Raw genomic sequence first — 25,000 nt, 5'->3', positions numbered from 1 at the left:
CTTCATCCAAGACATCTCTGACCTCGAAGAAAAGGTCTAACACATGTTGCTCGTGTTTAGACTTGCGATATTTGCTTGCGGCTCAGTGGCTTTCGCACATTTATCGAAGCAACAGAGAGAACACATCTTCTTTATATCACTGCAGTTCATACGAACCGGTGCAAAGCAAGAATGAAAGCCAATACCTGCCAAAAGCTCTGTAACCCCTGTGTACTTCTTTGCATGTTTGCCGTGGTGTTTGCCGGCGTGTCCACGTCCACGTCCGTGCCTGTGCCCATGTCCGTGTCTGCGTTCAGCCTCCTTTCCCTCTCCGTGTCCGTCTCCGTGCCCGTCTTTTTTCGGCTAAATAAAGAAAAATGCAAGTATATCACATTATTAACATGCAGCATGTGTTATGCATTAAACATCTTGCATAATGCTTAACTATCTTTTTTTTTTTTAAGTACAATAAAACAAAAAACAGGATATCCATTCAAGCTTAATACTAAGCTTTTTTTTATTGAAGGTATCACTTATTATCAAACACAGGGACGAGCAATCCAATTCAATGGGATTCAACACCGGTGTTCACTGGTTTCAAAGTCAGTGCGTGACCAAAAGCACCAAAGCGTATGTCATGATACACACCTGAGCAGGTAGAATGAGCACCACTAGGAAGAGGAGACACAACAGGATCCCCAGCTTCATGATGGCAGTAGATCCAGAACGTGTATGACAGTTGAACGATCAAAGGACAAGCATCTGGTAGGTCCTCCGAGGCTTACACTGTCAGTCGTTCGGCAGACATTTATGTCATTAAAGCGGTCGCTTTTTACAAGACAAACATTTGCACAGGGACACTAACCTTTGAAAGGTGGACGGTTGTATCTGTGGCTGATGCTGAGTCAGTTGTATTGATTTTTCACTTTTAGTGGAATAGGTTTATCTTTATTTTCTCTTATTTTATTTGATAAAATAGAAACAGAATTTAGTTTAGCTACACATTTTTTTACAATACAACTTACAAACCCATGGGGCATTTTATGCCTTTTCTCAGTTTTCCCTTTGTATTTCATTTTAAAATCGAGTGAAAATGAGCAGGTGGGTGCAACTTAGGTCATTGCAAACGTTCCAGAGTACATGTTGGTAAAGAGCGTATGATCTGTTTGAATGTAGACATTGGCCCATCCATTTAAAGTCACCTGCTGATATTGGCGAGATTGATTTAAAGGCGCAGTGTGTAGGATTTAGTGGCATCTAGAGGTGAGGTTGCAGATTGCAATCAACTGAATACCGCCCAGGACTCTACAGCAGCCCTAAATTCCAAGAACTTTTCTGGTTTAGGTTTAACTAAACCGTTATTGTTTCAAATCTAAATTCCATTATTGTTTCAAATCTATATTCAGAAATTGGATTTTGATAGAACGAACCGGTGACCGATAAAGTTAACCCAAACAAAATCAACAACGATAAATAACCAACCAACAATAAACCGATCAGCAATTCCACTCATAAGACTTTCCAGATAAAACAGGAAAAAAGGGACATCAATAGCAGCACACTACAAAGCCTAACAAAGGGTTGGTCAAGTCACGCTACAGATCACGATGGGGTTGACGTTTGCCCCGTTGTGGTCATGTCCCGGACACACCGCCAGGTGCAGTGGGTGTGTGAAGCTTCCGGCGCAGAAGCAGAACAGCGGGGTCATGTCGTCAGCCCCCAAGAATGTCACCATTCCTGCGGGGAAACTGCACAGTATCCCGATGTGCCGGAAGCGCCGCGTGACCGGAAGCTGGTGGGGGACGCCGCCGTGCCAGGCCGTGTACTCGCCGTCAAAGAACTCCACGCACCAGGACTCCTTTCCCCGCCCCAGCCAGCAGTCCTCGGAGTTGCCCTTGCGGGCGATGGTGGGGTAGGTGAGGCCCAGCTCCCAGTAGGTCTTCCCAGTCACGTCCACCTCCCAGTAATGGCGGCCGTCGCTGAAGCCCTGCAGGCTGATGGCATTGAGGGTGCTGTCGAAGCGCCCCGGGAGGTCGGCCACTTCCTGCCAGGCCTGCGTGTAGGTGGCGCGGTCGCCCCCGGGCGAGATGAGGAGTTTGGGGTGGGCCGTCTCCGGGTCCAGGGACACCTGGCTGGAATCTGAGGGACGATAACAACACCTATAATAGCATACCAGAGTAGCATTTCTCGTAACAACTTGCCCATCCAAAGACGGAATTAGCACATACTTAAATGGTTTCCAGCTCATCCGCTAGCATACCAAACACACTGTGTTGCATCATGGGTAGCTACCATGTCTAAAATGAAATACTCAGCATTGAAGAGAACAGAAATTAAGCAAACATGTTGGCCACAACTAAAGTACCCATACTCATACTATATTATACGTACACCGATTAACTGGGTTATTGTTCAACTATATGTAGCAAAGTGATCACCCAATTGTCGGTGTTGGACTTACAGGCCTTGATGAGTTGCTTGGTGATTGGCGTCTGGGATCGGATGAGTTGGAACATGCGGTCGGTCAGGCTGAGGATCTGGTCTGCCATGGCCTCATCCAGGCTAACGCTGCTGGGGTCTGTGCTGTTGAGAAGGTGGCTGATCCTGAGGAGATGGATGTCAACAAAGAGGGTGAAAAAGCTGGACCAGTTCTGTAGGATGGAGGATGAACCATGTGATTGGCTACTACAACATACCTTTTCACGATCTCTGTTTCCTGCTGTGGAGGGTAAGACAGACAAGAGGCAGTCAGGACAAAAGTCAGGACGAAATTGGAGAATACATGTATGGATGTATTCCTGAATTGTAAATGTTGTTACCATCTCCTCGGTGGGCATGTCCTCCTGGGCCATTTGGGCAGTGGTCCTGGCCAGGTCCTGCTCTATCTCCTGGATGAGAGAGCAGTTGCTCTCCATGAGTCCGTCCAGGGCGTAGACGGCCGCTCGCTCCTGCACATCAAGGAAGGCCAGCGTGAGCCTCAGGTCCTCCTCCAGAACCTTCTGGAGCTCCTCATACTTCCTGATGATGCTCTCCTTTATGGCCAGAGACCTCCTCTGAGGCAAGTACAAGTCATCCACCACTGGGGTCAGGTACATGGGATCGCTTCATCCGGTACACAGAATTTAACATCTTACAGTTTACACAACCAACGAGGGATAGTATTGGAACAGTCTGGAAGGTCTTACTGTGATTTTTGACTGGCGCGTGGCCAGATTCTTCAGTCTGTGTTTGACTGCGTCTCTTTGTCGTGTTAGGCACTCCCGACGTCTTTCTAGCGTCTCCTGCGGAGAGGGTTTTCAGAGACATTTTACGTGATTCTAGTTAAATCTATCGAGTACATGAGCCTAGAAGCGCTAGGACAATGACATAGATTCTTAGCCTTTTTCTCCACTGCCTTACCTTCTGGAAAGGAAAATCTATGTGAGGTATAGTATGAGTAGTCGTGGCCAGCATGTCTGGTTCATTTCTGCTCTGTTCCAATGCTGAGTAGTTCCTTTTAGACATGGTAGTTACTCATAATGCAACACTATGTGTTTTCTATGCTAACGGGATGAGCTTGAAACCATTCAAGTATGCTAATGCAGTCTTTGGATGGGAAGTTTTTATGAGAAAGTCTATTTTGGTATGCTATTATAATGATGTCATTATATGCATTCAATATCTTAAAAAAAAATCTTTCTACTGGGAGTGAGTTGTATAGTCAGTATTGAGAAATTTTGCAAATATTGAATCTGTGTATTTGATTTAAGGAGCTACATGTAACAAATGCACTGTACTAAACTAATGACCATAATATGTCATCAGAGATTAAAGAACCATGCCAAGTCGAAATACAGGCATCTCAGACCACATTGAAACAGCCAGTATGTTCTCCTGTGAAATGCTGTTCTGGTTGGTAACGTTTGCTTTTGTTTTGGCCTGTGAGTCACTATTCACCGTCCCCCGGGGTTGGCACCTATGAAACAAACTGACCCACAAACACAGCGGGCTGCAGCCAAGGCAAGCAAGCAAACAAACAGGATCCACTGCGACTGTGCTAGATTCTACCCAACCTAAACAACCGATGGAGACGGCTCAGGGCCCCTGAAGGATTTCTAGGCAGATGCCGCATGAGCTGGTTTATTTATTGTTCATTGCAAACAATAAATAAATTGAAAATGTATACATTAGCTAATGAATTTACAGTGCAGGATTTGTCGTCGCTTGTCATTGTAAAACGATGTAAGTGCAATCGTCTTAAAATATTATGTTGCTCTCGGCTTGCTTGAGCTCGATTTGGTGGTGTCCTAAACCTGGCAAAACGCGTGAACTTCGGGTCAGAGTGGGAGGGGCCAGCCAGAGACGACACACTTTGATAATGTGGAGCAGGAAATGCAATACCCTTTTTAAACGCTCTGTGTCAATGTCACATATCGTACCTTTAAATTGACTTGAAACATGTGGTCATTCAAGTAACAATTAGCTTATAATGATCATGGAAATGTCGCAATCCAATGTGTAGGCCTTTATATACAAATGGAAAGTCCAAAAAGTAATGGAAACTTGAGAGAATTGTTCCCCTGCTGCATCACCTGCAGTCAGGCATTCAGTGCTTACCGCCTCCCTGGTAGCATTTACCAACCTTATAATAATGTATTTACATTACTAATACTTGTTTATTTGGCTGTTCATTGTTCACTTCTCTAGAACTGGAAAATGATTATTAAAACCGATTGAGTCTATTTCTAATTAGAAAATTAACAAAGCTGAGAGGGAGTTATTAATAATGGATAATAACATATTAGATTCAGGTTTATGTAAATGTATAGAGAAGTATGCACTGAAGTGAAGCAGGTAAGAAGACATTTTCCACACAAATGTAATTGATTGACTTAATCATGATGAAATAAAATAATGAATGAGAAATGTACTTTATTCAATCAGTGCTCGGACCACAAGTCCAATCACAGGCCCTGGCTTTCGTTGTTTGTTATAAACTAATTAAATTACCATGATATGTCCATACAGTTGATTTATTTTAAGTATGAATTGTAAATTTTTACAGTCTACATATTTACAACATAATTATTGTTTTCTTGTTCATTCATTGAAAAGCTTCCCTGGGATATTTAGAAGATGATTCTGTGTCAAAGATGAATCTTTCCATCAAAAATATCACCATAAATGTACTCATATAGCCACGAATCCTGTGAATTCTGTGGGTTGTGCGAGTGTGAATCTTCCAGGTCTGGTGCCATCTCAAAAACCCAATGTTATCCCCCTTACCTTAGTTTAAGGATGTTGTGGTCATGGATAAAACCCAAAGCATCAAACCAGAGAAAATAATTCAGGCAGAGGATGCTTTCGGTACAGCTGCAGACCATGTGGATTAAGGTGATTTCAAGCTTTATTGGCTTAGATTTCAATACAACAAATGGCAGTGTGAGTTTTATTTATAAAACAGCAATTTCAAATACAGTTGCTCCTTACATTTGGGTATTCTTTTTTAAAATCTAGTTTAGATTACGTTTGATACGGGACTGCAATACCTCGATAGTGCACTATCCTCCCAGTACAACTGAACAGGGAAAGGATCTGGCCATGTTTTATGAAAGCCTGAGAAGAGACAAGAGATTTTAGATGTGTTTTTCGTCAGGGGTCAGAATAGCATGGCATGTACATAGTTGACTGGGGATAGAACAGTGTCCATGAGTAAGTCAGCCTTTGTGGTATTGTATCCAGTAAATGAGTGAGTAGACGAGCTGGCCAGTGGCTTCTTTATCTGAAGACTCACCGAGCCCTACTACTCACTATCACCAGCAGGCGGTACTGGGATGGGGGTGCCTTTAGATCGGGTGAGGAGGTTAAAGTGACCCAGTACTACAGCCCATCGCATGGACATAATGGTGGCCATGAAATTCTATAATACTTACAATGTTCTACAGGAATCAACAGCAACAAAGAGTAGGAACAAACAAGCAAGAGAACCAAAATAAAAGTAAAGCATTTCCATTCAAAGCAAAGCGCGAAGAAAAATAAGCGCAAAATATCAAATTTATAATAATAATACAATAACATGACCCCCATTTTCATTCATTTTCAATCTTTGAATTTTTTTGTAATTCCCATTTACTTCTCATCTGACGCCGCCTGAATCAACCAATCAGCTCTCAGTCCCCATTTTGAAGCCTCAGGAAAAAAAAAGGATCCATTTCTCTGCTTCCTTGATTATGCCATACATAACCCCCCCCCAAAAAAACAAAGAATGGCCGAAAACAAACAAAACGAAGCGAAAGAAATGAAGAAAGACAAAAAGCCCTACACCTAGAGTACAGTTGTTGGCGTGTCCGTCTCTGAATGAGCGTACAGAGTGTGCGCATGCTGTCCTGACCGCTAGAAGAGTTTGGCCTTCTTTTTCATGTCGTTGCGTTTCCACAGAGGAAGCATGTCAAACTCCTGGATCTCCATTCCAAAGATGTCAAAGAACGTATCAGGAGCTAAGTGGCGCTAAAATTGAGAAGAGAGGTCGAGAAAAATAAAATAGGGGGAACAAAACAAAAGAAAGGAGGGGGAGGAGAAGGGGGGAGGGAAGGGGAAGGGGGGGGGGAGGAGGGGGACGGTGGTTAGCGAGAAAAGCAACAAAAGCGAGGGAGGATGTGTCACAGAAAAAAATAATAAACAACAAGAAGCAATGGATTTTGCACATTCCTTCTTCTATGTTAGTCAAATGTATTCCTGGTATGCGGCATGTTATTTATACACAAAAGCACATCAAATCCAGTATCAATTGCGGTACGGGGGGGGGGGGGGGGGGAGAGGAAGTTTGATACCTCCAGTCTGGTTCTGTCCACCTCCCTGGGCAGTTTAGCTCTCCCTCTACTGGTTATCATGAGCATTTCATAGGGGTACACCTTCAGGAGGAAGACATTGAGTCAGTACGCCACACCGAGCCTGGGAGGAAGTCACTTTAGAAACAAGTGAAGTTCTACTGAGACACAAACGTCACACTACTGCTGTACACTGCTGTTATCATTAGTGAGACGAGAATAAGGGGGCGGGGGGGGGGGGGGGGAAACAGTGTGTTTGTGAGAGTTCGAGGGTCAAAGGTCGAAAGGGGTGTTAAGTGAGAGGGGTGTTAATAAGTGCTGCATTGGTGTGCATATTATTTAGGTGCAAAAAAAAAGCTGCAGTAGATCAAGGAAGAGAAAAGGCAAAGTGTCACATGACGTTGTCCAATCAGTTTGACTTAACGGTGTGGTGGACGACTTAAAAAGGGACTGGTTCACTCTGCCTGGTGTTGGTGAATAGTGTCCTGCTAATCAGAGGCTATCAGAGCCAGAAGAATACCTTTATTATTTCCCTCTAAGCAAGAGGGCCGTGGTGTTGTTGGGGTGGTCAGTGTATATTTGAAATGCTCGATAATAAACCAACTCACTCATATCTACTGATGACGGCCTCATTATATACCGGAGGAGGTATATAGTAAACAATGTAAGTTGTTTGGATGGCAGACGTGTCTGGGTGCTGTGGGGGGAGGGGGGCGGGGTGCTGTGTGCTGCGTAGGAGCGTCCAGCCCCCCTGGGGGTCCAAGCTGAGTGGATGATCATGGAAAAGCCGCATGCAGAGCGCTACAAGGTGACGGCTCCCCAGGGGACATGCTTGACCAGGAGGCGGATTGTATAGAGAGAGACCGTCGGCTCAGGGAAGTCCCTCCTGTTTAGACCCTAGATCTCCCACATAGATCCTCTCTCCTCCAAGGGCCAGATGGAGGTTCAATATTTGTATTATTTTTTACTAAATCTCATGTCAGATCTCATCTCATGGCACAACCTCTTTGAGGTTGTTTATTTTTAACATTGCATTGTTTGGGATATACTGTATATTTGCAGATTTGTGTTTCGCTCTTTGTTCTTGATTATCTCATGCCTTCTTGTATTGTCGATGTAGTAAGGGTGATGTTGCATATATAACAGGTAACCGGGGGTTGTCTTACACGCGGACGCATTGGTTTAGGTATTGATCACATGTCAACGTTCAATTACAGGCTTTTTCATCAACACAGAAACGATGAGGGGATACTTGCTTTTGGTTCCAACATATTGGGCATTGATACTCCCCTGTCCATCCTTGCAAGGGCGGCACGACCATCCTTAATGTGCTAAAGAATAGAACATACACACATGTAATAGAGTGGAAGGGGACTCCATGAATGGCATCAATAGTTCTACACCAAATGAACCCGGGCACTACTACGTCTACTGGATGGAACAAGTCATCGATCGGGGTTCATCCGAAAGTAGTGATATGACTGTAAGATGGGCAGTGGTTGGATTTTTTTTTATCTCTCTTCAAATCATGTTTTGTTTTTTGGTTCTTCGCTGAATATCTGCCAGGGCTTTTCGACAAGGTTCCCCCTTCTAGATCACATGGCCAAATGACACACAGAACTCAGAACGTACAGACATCTACGGACGAGGAGCCTGTGTTGACTTGCGTATGGGGCACAGAGTACGGCACAGTGCAGTGCGCCTGCAAAACGCTGCACTGCACTCCCCATGTAGTGACCACTAATCCCCCACCGGCGCAAGCGTCTAGCGGTAGTGGCCGAGGTGCAGTTGGAAAGGGTTGTGGGGTGGGGGGTGGGGAGAGGGAGCGGGGCGGAAGAGGTGTCTCTGGCGCGCCACAAGCAAGCACACAGTAGGCTACGATGCTAGGTGAGAGGCATGCCAGGTGAGAAAGCAGATGGAAGGACATACCTGAAACTCTGCAGGACAAAATGGGACAGAAAATGAGACTCACGGTTAATGGTTGTCCTGATACAAAATGTCCACCGTCCACCTAGCAGGCTCCTATCTCTCACAGTACCGCTCACACCATTGAGGTGATGCCATTTTGCCTGTCAAACCTCGCCCGTGTGGAATATTTGTTTTCGTTAAATAGCTTATTTCTTTCATAGCTGAGGATGGCGTGTCTTTTAACCACTCTCCATCCAATGGGAGAAAGGGTTGTTTGGTTAAGGACGCAGGCTGAAAAACGAAACATTCCTGGTTGTGCAATGTAATCGTTTGATCAATTGTAATTGAAAAAGCTTTCATGACACATTTAATTTGTTACTTAGACCATTATTTTGTTATTTTTTGGATGACAATTCAGAAATGTTGACTACTTTGGCAAGATTTTATGAAAGTGCATGAGTTAAAGCGAAACAATGCATGCTTTTGACCAAATACATTTACCGAGGCAAAGCAAGAAACAGTAATTGTAATCATCTCATTAATATAAATGACCACTGAATAGGTTTTACAGGGGACTAAAAACACAAGGACCGGGTAAAAGCTTTCAGTTTGAGATTCATGCGACTCTTTTAAATTCAATGCTTGCTATCTCGTTCATCATGCAAACAAATATTTTGCACGGGGTTCTGTTTTCTGCCACATTATACATATGCTGTATATATTACATAATACCAATGTACAGTACAATTATATACAATACATTGGTCATAGAAATAAGCAATGCAGGTATTTTTTGCAACGCAAACCATGGTAACATACGTGTTGATACATCAAGGACCACGTACACTCAAGTCATTTTTGTGAACTGTGTTGGTGACGGGTCGGGTAGTCGGAGACTATCATTGGATCGCTGTAGATATGGGTTGGAAGAGCAGCACGGCGATCAGTTTTTGGTCGGTCGACCGCAAGCCTTATGACATTTCTTTCTTTATTTTTTTTTTACATAAATCCTCATCAAGATGTCCCGACGCCTACCGGGACGTTGTTTGACAGGCAAGATGGCACAACACAACATTAAGGTCAACAAATCAACAAAACCACGTGACTGAAAACAAATAAACATCCTCTACATCCTGGGGCGCTCGCTGTCACACCGCGACTGATTCATCATTTCACACTGACATGAGTCCATTCAGTCTTCAGACCGCCCATAGCCAACAGCCATAGCCAACGTTATCCCGAGAAAGCAAGAGTGTCTCTATTTCAGCGGCTCTCACCTCTTCCTCCTCCACACATGTCGCCGTAGCTGTTGTACTGAGTGAAGTCTGTTGATTGGGGCTGCAGGGATGGAGATAGACAGACCATTAGACGAAGGGGCATTGAGTGACTTGTAATGAGATACGCTTTGGCGTTGTTGTAAGGATGTTCAGGTGTCTGAGGTGTCTGGTGTTGAAGAGCTCACCCGATGCAGGCCGTTCCTTCCGTACCCAGGGAGAGAGTTCGTTTTTGAGGGAGAGGTTGGCTCTGAAAGATTCAAATGTCCGACTTACATTTGGATTTGTGCATTTGAAATCGTAGCCAAGTTTTATGCAACACAACACAACACACATGTTCACAACCTGGTTAAGAACTGACATATCATAATAAATAGCATGCTGTCTAGAGCACTATAAAAACATACAGCCTTCATTGTATTAGCACCTTCTCTGCTTCACATTGAGAGTGGCCACCCAGCAGAATACATAACAGGTCCTCATCAGTAGTGTGATCACTAGTTTCATCACTAGTTTGATCTCTAGTTTGATCACTAGTTCTATCTCTGATTTCATCACTAGTTTGATCTCTAGTAAGATCACTAGTTTGATCTCTAGGTTGATCTCCAGTCTGATCACATGTTAGATCTCTAGTTTGATCTCTAGTTTAATCCCTAGTCTGATCTCTAGTCTGATCACTAGTACGATCTCTGGTAAGATCACTAGTTTGATCTCTAGGTTGATCTCTAGTCTGACCACTTGTTAGATCTCTAGTTTGATCTCTAGTTTCATCACTAGTCTGATCCCCATTCTGATCACTAGTCTGATCACTAGTACGGTCTCTGGTACGAACACTAGTCTGATCACTAGTCTGATCTCTGGTAAGATCACTAGGGGAGGAGTGTTTACCGGCTTCACAGTTGGACGGCTTGGGGTCATAGCGCTGGGCCGAGACACTGCGTGAGTGGCGCTCCCGGCTCTGCTCCTTCTCCTTCTCCTCCTTCAGGATCAGTTTCCCCAAACCCGACTGGATCTGTGTGACACACATACACACACACATACATAAACTAACACTATTGTTTTAAAACAAATTGCTTGTATTAGGTGTGTGTGTGTGTGTGTATGTGTGTGCATGTGTGTACGTGTGCTTTTGCGTGTATGTGCATGTGTGTGTGTCAGACCTTGGTGAGGTGCTCTTCTTGTAGCAGTTTTCTTTTCAAGCCCTCCTCCTCATCCTCCTCTCTTGACCTCCTCCTTCCCTCTCCTCCTGACCCTGAAAGTCCCAGTAACACACACACACACACACACACACACACACACACACACACACACACACACACACACACACACACACACACACACACACACACACACACACACACACACACACACACACATTCAGAGGAGACCCTGCTGTGCTGCCTAGTCAGCAGGAATTACTAGAGCAGAGAGTCCCATTTGCTATTGTTTAAGTTTCTACAGAATAGTTTTATAAAAAAACGTTGTTTTTTTTTTTACACTATTATCAAAACCGCACTCCCTTTGAATCAAGGTTGGGGGTTTTACAGTTCTTATCTAAAGCAATCGTGAAATAGCATCAAAGCCACCAAACCATACTGCTACTGTAGATGAAATGCACCCGTCATAAAAACTGGAATCGACATTCAATCGCAATGACACACCCGATAGTTGCTGCATTCACGTTGCTCAACGACTACTGCAGGGAGAATGCACCAGTGCAGTAATAGTGTGTAACAGGGTGCTGAGAGAACACAAATGTGAGACAGAGGTGACCAGACAAGACAACAGACAACAAGAGGGGACCGTTGATCTACCTGGATCAGGCGGACCCCATCGAGCTAGGTGCTGCGCAAATAGGATTTGCAGATCGTTAATGTGTAATACACAAAACAACGGAACGATGCAGGACAGACAGACAAAAGGTCAGTTTGAAGTCAGTCTCAGTTATCTCTGTCCGAGTCATTTGTGGCAGTATTGAGTATACATAAGGTATACAGAGTATGCGCCGGTAGCAGGAATGAGAGCGCGCTTGTGATAGGTTTACAGCAAAGACGTTATCGCCGGAGCATCAGGCATGGAGAAACGGGGCAACGAAGCAACTGAACTGAAAACTACACTAAGCAGGCAAAAGGTCAAGGCAGAAAGGCAAAGCTATATCATGTAAAGACTGTGTTAAAAAGCACTGTGTGGAATGCATGTAAACAAAAGAGTGACCAAGGGAAGGGCATAAGCTATAGTACGAAGAATAGCGTGCCATATAAGGGGGGCAGGCTAGACGTGGTTAAGGGGTGGTTAGGGGGATGTGGGTATGGTAAAGGGGATGTGGGAGTTGTAAATGAGCGTTTGGTGTGGTTAAGGGGTGGTGGATGTGGTTGAGGGTTGGTGGGATCAGTTAATGGTTGGTGGGAGTGGTTTTGGGGTAGTGGTCGTGGAGTAGTTGGGAATGGTTAACGGGTGGTGGCAGTGGTTAACGGGTGGTGGGAATAGTGGAGGGGGAGTTGGGAGTGGTAAATTGGTTGTGGGAGGTGTTAAGAGTAGGTTGGAGGTTGGAATGGTTAAGGGGGGAGTGGTTAAGGGGTGATGGGTGTGGTTAAGGAATGATGAGTGTTTTGAAGGGGATGTGGGGGTGGTCAATTAGTGGTGGGTGTAGTTAAGGGGCTTGGATGTGGTTATGGGGTGGTGAGTGTGGTTAATGGGTGGTGGCAGTGGTTAAGGTATAGAGGGAGTGGTTGAGGGAAGGTGGGAGTGTTTAGGGGTGGTGGCAGTGGTTAGGGAAGGTGGGAGTGGTGAATGGGTTGTGGGCGTGGTTAAGGGGTTGTGGGTGTGGTCAGAGGGTGCGAGCATGCCCATCAGGAGCCTACTGTACCTAACGCAGCCAGAGAGTAGGGCCACAGGTCGCCCCCCCCACCCTGCGGGCTGTCGTCCCGACAAGGGGCGTGGGCGGCGGGGAAGGTAGCGGACCTGATGATGTCATCAGCGCACTTGCTGGGGGGCGCTAGTGCAGGTGTGTCTAGGTCGGTAACCATGGTAACTGATCTACCCATCTTGGGCTCGGGGTCTCAAGGTAAAGGTAAAGAATACAGTTATCATCCTCGTCCGTGTGTGAGTGTGTGAGTGTGAGTGTGAGTGTGAGTGTGAGTGTGTGAGTGTGTGTGTGTGTGTGTGTGTGTGTGTGTGTGTGTGACAGGCTGAGCGCGGGGGGTGCGTGATTCTGAGTGGGGAACATGAATCCGTCCCCGACAGCGCGTCGCTGACGACCAATCATAATAAGCCAGTCAGCGCGGGGAATCCAGCCTTTAAATCGGTCTTCTGACAACAAGCTGAAGAGAAGTGAGCTCAGTCAGTCAACATTGTTTGGAGCCTGTTCTGTTTCTTTCAGGTCAGGGCAGGGCAGATATTACTCCTATTTGGTTGTCTTGAATAAAGTGTATTCATTTGTCTATAAAGTTTAAGACTAAAATTCCTGCACAGATTGCATTTAAAATGAGCCATTGAAATGACAATACTCATTGTTGTCATCTAAGATACTCATGGAAACAATAAGGATGTCAAAATTCTGTCTGTGTGTGATCATTTACTTGACTTGATCTGCAGAAGTAAAGCACATTTTTCTTGTTTATTTTCTGACAAGATTATTTCTGGTTTATTTGATTAATGTTTTTTGATGGATGGATTACATTAAGTATCTTGCACTAACCAAGTGCAATGGAAAGTCCTCTACAAAACGCCTTCAGTCAGTTCGTAAACTGTAGTTTATTTATACTACCATGATATTGCTCTGTGTCAATAAAAAAACAAATATAAAGACAAAGAAACAGGGACGGTTTGAAGACTGGATGTCTGGCTGAGACCTGACTTGTTTCGTTTGGCATAGCGACGTTTACAGAACGGTTTGCGTGTCGTTTGGTGTGTGGTGTGCTGCAGTACACAACGAGATGGGAGAGAGACTTCAAACAGTGTTCATACAGTGAGACAAGGAGGGGGCGGTTAAACAGACAAAAAGAAACACACTCCTGGTCACACTAAGTGTCCGTTTAAAACGCTGTCTCTGTCCTCCTGTGACTCTAGGAGCCGCTGAAACAAACAGGATGAGAAAAACCAAGAAGAGTGAAAAGTAAAAGTACCGTGTTTTTTGTAGATTGGCGGCTTTCGGTAGATGTTGCTTCCTTGATCTAAAAACAAACCCAATTCAGACAAAATGATACAAAAGGAATGAACATAAAGTCGTGTACACAGGAAAGCATTAGCATATCAGTGCTAGACATGGAGGATAACAGGGGCACAGGGTTAAACGTTGAAGCCATGACGAAGATGATGATGATGACGATGATTTAAGGGGGGGGGGGAAGCCGGATAGATTCTCAGAAAACAAAAAGGATTCCGCATTCCCTCGACCGAGTGGATGCAGAGAACTAGGCCCATATGCACATGGTCTCCAAACAACATACATCTGAGAATGTACAGAATTCAGTCGTGAACTCTCCTGAATTCATTCGCTCAAAATTAGTAATAGTTTGATATTGTGGTCGTAGATTTAAGACTGTGTACTCATCATCATATATGTTCTTACATTCCGTCTGCATAGGGGCGTCTTGTCAATCCGTAGTGTCAGGCTAAGATGCTATGATGCTAAGATGCTAAGATGCTAAGCAGTGCCATGGCCACGTTCCTACCTGAGTCCTACCTGATGCTTGTCACCAGGTAGGTGGAGCAGCACCTTCGACGCTGTATGTTGGAGAATTATACTGAATACACAGTTGGGTTTTTGTGACGGGAAGCCCGGGAATAGTGTTTAACTTCTTGGCATGTCACGTTACACATCACCTAAGTAATCAAGAATGGCTAACGGTTGGTTTAAAAGGTTTGCGTTTTGAAAGAGCTTTAAAAAAAATAGCACCCGCAACTAATAAGTAGTTCCAAAATGTGTTTCCAAGTTATTTATAGAATAAAAGTAAGGAGAGGAGATGCAAAAGACTAAAAGGTTGATTAAATAATACAGGGATATAAAGGGAGGAGGACGATGAAAGCAAGAGAAAGGGAAATTTAAAAAAAGATTTAAGAAGAGAGAAAGAAGAAGGAAATAGAGATAAAGTTAATTTTAGGTGTCTGCATTTCATTTGTTGATAATAAATTCAAAATATCCCCCAGATAACATTTAACTTAAATCAAGCTATGAAAACATATCACCTAAATCACATGGAAACTGCAGACTTAAAATTAAGTAGGAATATTATCAGAGAGAGAGAGAAAGGGGGGAGAGAGGTTGAACGACCACAGACAGAAAGAACAGGAGAGAGACTGAGGGACAAAAGAAAGACCCAGAAAGAGAGACAGTCAGAGATATATTGGGAAAGACAGAGATAGAGGGAAAGAGCGAGCGATAGAGAGGGAGAGATAGAGAGAGAGTGCGAGAGAGAGAGAGAGAGAGAGAGAGAGCGAGAGCTATAACGATCAAGAAAGAGGGATAGAGAGAGAGAGAGAGAGAGAGAGCGAAAGAGCGAGAGATAGAGAGGGAGAGATAGAGAGAGAGTGCGAGAAAGAGAGAGAGACAGAGCGAGAGCGACAACAATCGAGAGAGAGAGAGGGATAGAGAGAGAGAGAGAGAGAGAGAGAGAGAGAGAGAAAGAGAGAGAGAGAGACCGAGTGAGAGAGAACGATCGAGAGAGAATGAGAGAGGTTGAGAGACCACAGCGGGGGGAGAGAGAGCTGTGCCAGGGGGAGGAGAAGGGGGGAGAAGGGGGGAGGGTGTCAGACAGGGACAGGGTGCGCTCCGGCTCCATACCGTACCTGGGAGGTGGAAATGTTTAGGGGTCTGAGAGAGAGGCGGGGTGACGGGCCGGCTGTCACACCTGAGGGGGAGGGGAGAGCTCCGGCCGCTGGGCGGGTCAGCGCCTCCCGGTGGTCAAAGGAATCAACACAACACAGGGTAAGCTGGGCGGACCACAGACAGGATGGGGCCTGAGGGTGGGAGGTGGAGCCCACAACCACACAGAGCTGGTTGGCCTGAGGCCAGAGACACCAGGGCACAGCGGCCCCAATTATAATACTAAGGTTAATTATATTCACTTTAATATTTATAATAATAATAACATCGAGGAGAATAATAGTGATATGAGTCATATGAATATTAATATGAGTAATATGAATATTATGGGTAGTAAAAGGACTAATTATATTGGCGGTGCCAGGAGATATTTGCCCTGAACTGAAGATTGTTCGGTTAGTTTGTTAGTGAACGTCATCATGCAGAACAGTGCCTAAGACAGTGGTTCGTGTTCAGTGGCGAGAAATGACGGGCATGCATCAGAGCAACTCAAAAGCATTTTAGCTCTGTTCTCTTTATGTTTTTGGTTTGATAAAACATAAAAATAATTCCCACCATGCAGCCCTGCCTCTCATGCTCTACAACATCGTTTTATACACGGAATGTGAGACGGACAGTCTTTTAATGTGCAGGCACAAGGCTGGTGCAGTCCTATCATTAGAGCAGGGTTAGACACACTCTGTAAGTTAATGCATGCATGCATGCTGGTCCATGCATTAAAGGAAAGAAACCACTCTTAAGTGGGTTGGATTATTATCAAATGTCGACTTCCGATTGATGGATGCGTTTGATGGATGTTCATGACATCACTTCCTGCCTGTAATCAAATGAGGTGGACACAGAACTGGACAAGCTATAGGGGTGGGATGGGGTGTTTGGGGCGTGATGGAGAGGTGTCGGGGGAGGCTGGCGATGGAGGCTACGGCGACTGAGGGGTCTTGCTGGACGGGTGGGGTGGGAGAGAGGTGAGGTGAGGTAAGGGAGGAGAGGTGAGTTGAGGTAAGGAGAGGTAAGGAGAGGAGAGGTTGGATGAGTTGAGGTAAGGAGAGGAGAGGAGAGGAGGGGAGAGCAGGGGGGAGGAGAGGAGAGGAGATAAGAGGAGAGGAGGGGGGAGGAGAGGAGAGGAGAGGGGAGGGGAGTTGAGGTAAGGAGAGGAGAAGAGAGGAGAGGAGGGGGGAGGAGAGGAGAGGAGAGGGGAGGAGAGGGGAAGAGGAGAGAGGAGAGGAGAGTAGAGAAGAGGAGAGGGGATGAGAGGAGAAGAGAGGAGAGGAGAGGAGAGGAGAGGAGAGGAGAGGAGAGGAGAGGAGAGGAGAGGAGAAGAGAGGAGAGGTGAGTTGAGGAGAGGTGAGCAGGAGACCGGAGGGGAGGAGAGGAGAGGTTAGCTGAGGTAAGGAGAGGAGCGATGGGGAGAGGGGGGGGGGGTGAGGTGAGGTGAGGACAGGAGAAGCGGGGCCCTTACCTTGGCTATGGGGGAGGAAGTGGTGTCTGAAAGGGGAGGTTGGGCGGGATTCACTATTTCTGGAGCCCACACTGTTACTGCACAGAGAGGAGCAGAGCTTCTGCATGCCTGTCAGAGCCTCTGCAGGCATGGGGAGGAGGTAGAGGTAGTGGGGGGTGTGGAGGTGTGGTCGGGGGGCCGTCGGTGTGAAGGCATGAGGGGGATGAGAGACAGGGGGAGGAGTCAAGAGGAGGTGAAGGACAAAATAAAGCGAAGTAGAGAGAGAGCGAGGGTACCAAGATATCTAGAAATCAAGCGTAAAGCGGAAGCGCTGTTCGGAGCTGGGAACAACCGGCAGGAACCGGTCAGAGCGATGAGGGAGAAGGTAAGGATCGAGTAAAGACTAGTACAAAGGACATGTTTGTGTTATATCATCCGCGTTATCGGGAGAGCAGACATTTTGTTAAAGGATTCTGTAGTGTGAGATAATGTTAACAAAATAACAGCAGATAAGTGTTACGTTGCTCCATACAAAAGGACGGAACATGGAAAAGCAACGAAGAGAGAGAGAGAGAGAGAGAGAGAGAGAGAGAGAGAGAGAGAGAGAGACAGAGGGTCTTGCGAGTTTGAAAACCTTAGCCCACTTTCACAATCTCGCGGCGGGGGTGCGTTTTCATCGCGAGATAAGATGAACCGAGATAATTTCACCCTGTTGTTATGGCGACGTGCAACAGTGACCAGTCTTAAGACCCGAGCAGGGGCCAGGAACACCCTGACAACTATCAGCAGTCAGGCTGTCCACGAGACCGCCCTGATGGCAGGCCTACTGCACTACACCGCCCTCAGGGTCTGGACTCTGACTCTCCGGAGCAAGGCGTTGATATGTTTATGTGGGGCCCGTGTGGGGCCCGTGTGGGGCCCATGTTGGGCCCTGGTGAGGCCTGTGTGGGGCCCTTGTTGGGCGTAGCACCGTACTTACCCGGCCTGTGGAAATGCTGCGGGGACCGCGACAGGGTGGGGATGTAACCATGGCGATTATAAACGGGTGATCCGATGGAGCCCTGACTGGTGGAGCGATGGAGGATGCGTTCTCTCCTGTCGCAGTAGCCCTGTGGTGAGGAAGGACACACACACACACACACACACACACAAAAAGCTGTGTTACCCACAGGCATGCAAACACACATACACACACACACACACACACACACACACACACACACAACCGCATACAAACATGCACACAACCACACATGCATGACCGTGCTTAAGCACACACCAACACGCGTACGCCGAAACAAACACACACACACCCACGCATACACACACACACATGCACACACACACACGCACACACGGACACGCACACACGGACACGCACATGCAGGCACACACACGCACACAATGATACACACACATGCACCTTAAGGAAATATGCTATCTGAAAAATCTTTCGACTCACCTCAGCAGGGGGTGTTGGTGACAAATTTCTTGAGGGCTGGAATATAATAAACAATGTGATTTAGTAGGATGGTGTTTTTTATTCAATTTAAAATGGGTCACAGGAGACATGTCCTATAGAGCTTTATGTAGAATAGACCATGGTCGGAATCCATTCAAATAATGTTAACATAATCTGGTGTTTTTGATAGATGATACACAAGATAGGAATCCTCAAAGGACCATGTTGCACCTTAAATCATTTAAATTTCATTCTACCTGAACCTCAATGCTGAACACAGGAGAATCCAGCCTCATGACCCAAATATAGTAACATTTGGATTCAGTCTGACCTTCTCCAACCGTTCAAAAGCAAATTCCCTGCAACTCAACTCTTGATGGTTTCCTGGGACGTGACCCACAGGGATCCTCTCTGACATTTTCTGTGGCTTTATGGTGGGAAAAAAGAATGTAATGATCGCCATGGAGACAGAGAGTGAGTCTTACCTTGTCGTCGGGCAGAGGAGAGCGTTCCCTCCTGGCTGTGTGGAGCTGTGATGGGAGTCAAGAAGGTTCCGGTCAAATCGGTGCAACTTTATTGACAGGGATATACACTTAACCCAACAGGGAACCATTTAATGGATGCTGCTGCCGTCTCGGTTATCTAAACCTACACCATGTCAACATTCTCACAGAAGCCATCGTTTTAGTTCAACAACGTTTAGACCAATAAGTATCTAAAGAATTAAAACCTAGGGATACTTTTCTCTCAAAATCATCTCATTGTGAACCAACCCTCAACACCCCTCTTACGCACTTATTGTACGTTGTACGTCCTGGCACTTAAAAATAGTACCAGTATTGTGTAGCATCTTATCCTAGCTATCTTTGTTGTATACAGGGAATGCACTAACAACCTAGCGATTGTAAGTGCTTGGCACATGGCTCTATGAACATCCTTACTGTACCGACAGCGATTTATATTGTTTCTCCCTCTTCTAACAAATGTACTTATTGTAAGTCGCTTTGGATAAAAGCGTCTGCTAAATGCCTTCAATGTAAAAAATGTAAATGTAAATGTTTCCCATTAACTCTTAAATGTAATTTCTTTGTCAAAGTGGTTCAAAAAGAGAAGCGGGGTTGAAGTGCGGTCCAGGTGACGGGTGGATTTACCTCTCCAACGCTCTCACGTCTCTCGTCCCTCTCGTCCAGGGACGTGGTGTACATGGGCTCATATGTGATGAGGTCCGGACGCTCGATGTCATAAATGGCTTTGACTTTGGGAATGGCAGCTAGGTCTCGGTAATCAAGGATCTCATTGTCTACTTTTGCCTACAGGAACAAAACCAGAGACACACACACACAGACAGACACACACAGATACAGAACATAGCAGGGTTATCACTGGAAAAAAACCCGGATGCACTTTTACACTTTGATGTACATTTACAGCGAAATTGTACATCAAAATAAACAGAAATCTACTGTATTTACGTTTTACAGTAAAATGTTGCAAAAAAAGACATTGTGGGAGTCTCAATGATCGTTCAAGCATTTCATCAGTCACTTCTGAACAGGATGAACCTATGCAACTCTTCTTGGCAACTGCAGTTTTAGGAACAGAGGATGCTAGCCAGTTACTACAGCATGAATTAGAGGTCAGGGGTTCAACATGTGGGTGTAGTTCAGCACTGCAGTACGCTGGAGAAGAGGGGCGTGGCAGCAGAGGACTCACATATATGGTATGACCCGGTGAGCCAGGTATGCTTGAACCAGGTCGGGAACACACACTCTCTGATGAAGACCTCGTAGGCTGCAAAAAGGAAGCACAGGCCGCCGGTTACAGGAGGAAACCACACAGAGTTTGTGTGGTTCAAACGGCTCCTCTGTCCCAAGCAACCGCTGCCCGGCCGTCCGATACAATACATCCATCCTGGGTTATCTCACTACTGAGCGCCTCTGACACTGAACGCAGCCTCCCTCCGACTCCTCCTGAGAGAAAGGCTGAGGAATGTGACCGCGCCCACCGTTCTAATAGGGAAACGTCAGCCCTATCGCTTATCTTCCCTCTGCTGTCGTCCCCCGTGTTTCACCGTGTTTGCAGAGTGAATGAGTGCCCGTGACTGGGGATCCATTATGGATGAGGAATGAAGAGCTTTGAATGGCAGCTGTAATCTAAACACAATGCATGTTCGGCTCGGCCCGGGTCGATTACTTTTCCTTTGAATCGGCTCCATGATGGCGTGTTTTAATCGAGACTGTATCCATGCACCTCCAGCGTGAGCGTGGGGGTGAAGGTGTGGAGGAGCTCCAGACAAGGCGATATGGTGCATGGGGCAGGGGAATGCATGGAGAGCTCTCCCAATGACGGGCGGGGGCGAAGGCGCACTGCAGGCTGCCGCCAGCAGAGGGCAGCGTGCAGTGCGGCCGTGTGTTGCTATGTGCACGGCGGAAACCGCGGAGGGGAGGATGAGATGCCATCTCATAGCCAATAGCGAATACAGTACCTGCCTTTCTGTATTTTGGAGGTGTAAGAGGGACGGAGGCAAGAGCTGTGGACGAAGGGGGAGGGTGGGGGGAGAGGGAGGGGGTTGGGGAGGTTCACAGGACATCACACATGGGGCTGTGAATCGCCACACACGGCTCCCTCACACACACACACACAAACACGTGTGTCTATACACATGTCAAAAGGAGGACATGTCCAAACAACAGGATTCCACGCGCACATCAGCAGCGGCCATGCCAGCAACACACTTATGCTGTACACAAAGACACACATTGTGTGACATTGAGCTTGTGTAGGGGGGACCACGCACACACAGAGACACACACACGCGCGCACACACACACACACACACACACACACACACACACACACACACACACACACATTCAGAGGAGACCCTGCTGTACTGCCTAGTCGGCAGGAATTACTAGAGCAGAGTCCCATTTGCTATTTTTTTGGTTTCTACAGAATAGTTTTATAAAAAAAGTTACAAATACATAGATTATGTTTTTTTTACACTATTATTATTTATCTCTATCATTATTATTACTATTATTATAATGAATAATAATATTATTATATTGTTATTTTAATTATTTGAGTCATTTGTATTATTCTATATATATATACATATATAATGTATATAATTATATTATATATATAAAGCATATCTATATATGTCATTCTTTTATATAGACTAATTGCAGATACATTCAATCTAAACACATAAGCCGAGAGGAGAACAGGGTGGTGTTGGTGGACGGAGGCGCGTGGGTGGAGGTTCCTACCCGCTCCCTGTGTCTCTCCTCCGTCCGGGTGGTGTTCTTGCAGCCCGGGTGCCAGACGGTGGAGCCTGAGGAGACACAGAGGTCGTCTGAATGAGGGGGTTCTACCGGGCGTAGAACCAGCACCACCCCTACCACACCACCACACCATTACACCATCACACTGGCCTGATGATACACCAGCACCCCCCCAAGAGAAGAACGAGTACAGGAAGAGGACACGCGCACACACACACACACACACACACACGCACAGGCATGAACACACACAAACACACGCACGCACACACGTCCGAGCGCATACACACACACGCATGCGCACACACACGTACGCAAAGACAATTTTCGCACCCACACACACACAAACACACACACGCACAAGCACATCGTTCACGCCCGAACGCACACACATACACATGCATGCAGGCACTGACGCACACACCATTCACGCAGGCACACACACAAACACGAACACACATGAGCGCATACACACACACACACACCATTCACGCACATACTCACATACACAAACGCACACACACACAAGGTGGTATAGCTCAGAAACACACATGCTAGATGAAGGAATACTTTTAAATAGGTGGAAGATACAAGTGCGTTCCTGAAGGGAATCACATAAACATTAAACTGGTCCGAAACAGGAAGCTACACCGATAGACCCTCTGATGTTAGGAATAAGGACTCAATGTGAAGGTGGGCGGTGTCTCTCACCCTGCAGGTACATCTCTTCTCCCTCTGTGAACATCTGGTTGCACCTGCTGCATCTCGCACAGCTCGGATGGTAGTGCTTATCCCCTGCCTGGAGCGAGAGAGAGCGAGAGAGAGAGAGAGGGATAAGGAGAGAGAGTGAGAGAGAGGGGGAGAGAGAGAGGGAGGGAAAGATACCGAGAGAGAGAGGGAGAGAGGCAGAGAAAGAGAGGGGGAGAGAGAGAGCAAGAGGGAGGGGGAGAGAGAGAGGGAGAGAGGGACACACAATACACACCACGGTCACAGTCAAGGACAGGATATTGCCACTTCCATTAGCCTCAGCTCGTGAGAATAGCTGTAGCTAAATGTGTGAGGTGGACATGCATGAGATCGAGTGCTATTGTTCCCTGTGAAGGCAGATTGATTCAGACCGCCCAGAACCTGGCAACGCAAAGGCAGCCAAAGATTATTATTAAGTATTTATTCATTGATTTGTATTTATTTCTATTTCATTTGTATTATTTGGATTTGTATGACTTTTTTAATTGTCAATGTTATATGTACTTACTTATGGAATTGTTTCACTTGTATACATTATGATCATGTCGATATATCTATGTATGTATATTTATATGTGTTGCCGGTTGAAAGGTCACGCATGTTTCACCGACCTCACCTGGATGAATAAAGGTGAAATTAATAAATTAAATAAAGGCTGTCCATCCAGGAAGGTTTCACTGTGTACATTGTGTTCCTTATCAGGCTGGAACTGCAGCTAGGTCAAGCTAGCTCAAGGAATACTGAAAGCTCAACTCGGATATTCATTTTGAGAGGTAAATGTACCAAAAGTAATAGGTCAATAATAGGTAAACTAGGTCTAAGAATCCCTTTTCCTCAGTTTAAACTCAGTTACAAGTGTGTGTAGTGTACGTTCATCTATATTTATGATTAATCAAAAACAAAACGTTATATATAAATCCTTACATTCTCCCATTGAGTCACCACTATTATCAAATAAGCCTAGATGAAAGCTCTTCTCAATACCTAGTCTTCAAATAGTACCAGCGTAAAGCTAGTGCCAGATCACATAAAAAAACATGTGCAAAAATAAACCTCACATAAAGCTATTATGAAACCCTGGGCCGGAGTACTAGCTTCAACGTGTGCTGACCTGTGAGAGATAAATAGCCAAATTGCTCTGCCCACTACACCTAAAAATACAACAGCCTGTGAGAGTGTTTCAGCGCTCGGGGAAGTGGCACCCACTCACTTAATGGAATAAGAGCCTCTCATTTGCATACACATTTTACTTTCAAAGTGGTGACACAGGGCCTAGTGTGTAATCCTCCCATCACAGGGGAGAGAGCACGATACGCTATCAGCTATGAAACCGTTCCTCGCTTTCAGCTGCCGCTACGTGCGGTACGGATGGCTTCGGCCTACGAGATGTGTTGACCTTGGAGGGGGGGGGGGGGGGTTGGGTGATTAGAGATCAGACCAACAGCGATGCCTCCAGCTCTACTGATCCATTGGCGGGGGCCCAAGGGGTCAGACGCTGAGGTATTTTCCTATTGTCATAATGGGCCGCGTTAGAGATGGATTACTGTTAGGCTATCTGGTCACCGCTGGCATCATAGCCGGCCGTTAAACGAACACATAAGTCCCCTGTCTGATTGGATCAGCGTCTGTGAAAACATAAGCTAGCATTAGGATGACCGCACTGAGCGCTGAGCACTGGCTCCAGCTGTAGCGGGTTGGAACACATTTTTTAAGAATTAGAGGATAAGTGTTTTACGTAACCGCTACGCAGAATATTTAGGAATGAAGTTTCCCTTTAGTGTCAGCTTGTGTGTGTGTGTGTGTGTGTGTGTGTGTGTGTGTGTGTGTGTGCGTGCGTGCGTGCGTGCGTGCGTGCGTGCGTGCGTGCGTGTGTGTGTGTGTGTCGTGTGTGTAAGTGTGTGTGCGTGCCTGCGTACATGCGTGTGCGTATCTGTACGGTTATGAAATAATCTGTTAGATGAATCATTTTATTTCTGCGTGTATTTGGTTCTGGGGTTAAGAGATTACAGCAGAGATTACAAATCGACTTTTCACAACATCCTGACCGGAGATGCAGTATTTAAAATGTTACATATAAATGTGTTGATCACTTGCGTGTCACTTGCTTGGATGCGTGTCACTTCCAATTTCAAACATGAAACTCCATATGATGGAGAAGCCATAGATTGTGCTTTCAACTAAAGTGTCGGTTCTTTCTGTGGTTCTGTACATGAGCATAATATCTAAAGCTCCATCATTCACTCATTCACCTACAGTGTGCAGGATTCACATC

The 25,000-nt window shown here is 45.8% G+C and overlaps 3 protein-coding genes across 3 annotated transcripts in view; all 3 read right to left on the bottom strand.

The window, feature by feature from the left end:
• LOC307071475 (hyaluronan-binding protein 2) overlaps positions 1 to 687 on the bottom strand; it is a gene marked incomplete at both ends in the record, with an annotated part of 4,950 nt that extends 4,263 nt beyond the window's left edge. Inside the window, 3 exons of the mRNA XM_079730460.1 lie at positions 1 to 36; positions 186 to 342; positions 628 to 687. The exon at positions 1 to 36 is cut by the window's left edge and continues 63 nt beyond it. Coding sequence (XP_079586586.1) covers positions 1 to 36; positions 186 to 342; positions 628 to 687 — 253 coding nt within the window. The remainder of the gene's footprint in view (positions 37 to 185; positions 343 to 627) is intronic.
• An 877-nt stretch (positions 688 to 1,564) lies between these two features.
• Positions 1,565 to 3,483, bottom strand: LOC307070544 (putative E3 ubiquitin-protein ligase TRIML1; the record flags this gene model as incomplete). The annotated part of the gene is made up of 6 exons (XM_079729049.1): positions 1,565 to 2,118; positions 2,441 to 2,583; positions 2,676 to 2,698; positions 2,799 to 3,032; positions 3,165 to 3,260; positions 3,379 to 3,483. The coding sequence occupies 6 exons, from the start codon at positions 3,481 to 3,483 to the stop codon at positions 1,565 to 1,567; spliced, it is 1,155 nt and encodes a 384-aa protein (XP_079585175.1).
• Positions 3,484 to 5,418: 1,935 nt separating this feature from the next.
• Positions 5,419 to 25,000, bottom strand: part of ablim1a (actin binding LIM protein 1a) — a 48,147-nt gene continuing 28,565 nt past the window's right edge. The window contains exons 7-23 of the mRNA XM_079730085.1: positions 22,693 to 22,780; positions 21,967 to 22,031; positions 20,405 to 20,482; positions 19,843 to 20,001; positions 19,177 to 19,221; positions 18,692 to 18,727; positions 18,209 to 18,338; positions 15,755 to 15,859; positions 14,092 to 14,139; positions 11,128 to 11,219; positions 10,856 to 10,979; positions 10,156 to 10,217; positions 9,971 to 10,031; positions 8,715 to 8,722; positions 8,042 to 8,116; positions 6,789 to 6,869; positions 5,419 to 6,465 (exon numbers count right to left, since the gene is read on the bottom strand). Of these exons, the coding sequence (XP_079586211.1) occupies positions 6,352 to 6,465; positions 6,789 to 6,869; positions 8,042 to 8,116; positions 8,715 to 8,722; positions 9,971 to 10,031; positions 10,156 to 10,217; positions 10,856 to 10,979; positions 11,128 to 11,219; positions 14,092 to 14,139; positions 15,755 to 15,859; positions 18,209 to 18,338; positions 18,692 to 18,727; positions 19,177 to 19,221; positions 19,843 to 20,001; positions 20,405 to 20,482; positions 21,967 to 22,031; positions 22,693 to 22,780 (1,371 nt within the window). The 3' untranslated portion in view covers positions 5,419 to 6,351. The remainder of the gene's footprint in view (positions 6,466 to 6,788; positions 6,870 to 8,041; positions 8,117 to 8,714; positions 8,723 to 9,970; positions 10,032 to 10,155; positions 10,218 to 10,855; positions 10,980 to 11,127; positions 11,220 to 14,091; positions 14,140 to 15,754; positions 15,860 to 18,208; positions 18,339 to 18,691; positions 18,728 to 19,176; positions 19,222 to 19,842; positions 20,002 to 20,404; positions 20,483 to 21,966; positions 22,032 to 22,692; positions 22,781 to 25,000) is intronic.

The sequence above is a fragment of the Pollachius pollachius genome (assembly GCF_949987615.1).
Source record: "Pollachius pollachius genome assembly, chromosome: 2".
Taxonomy (NCBI): domain Eukaryota; kingdom Metazoa; phylum Chordata; class Actinopteri; order Gadiformes; family Gadidae; genus Pollachius; species Pollachius pollachius.
The sequence above is the reverse complement of the archived record's forward strand: the minus strand, read 5'-3'. Positions and strand labels throughout refer to the sequence as shown.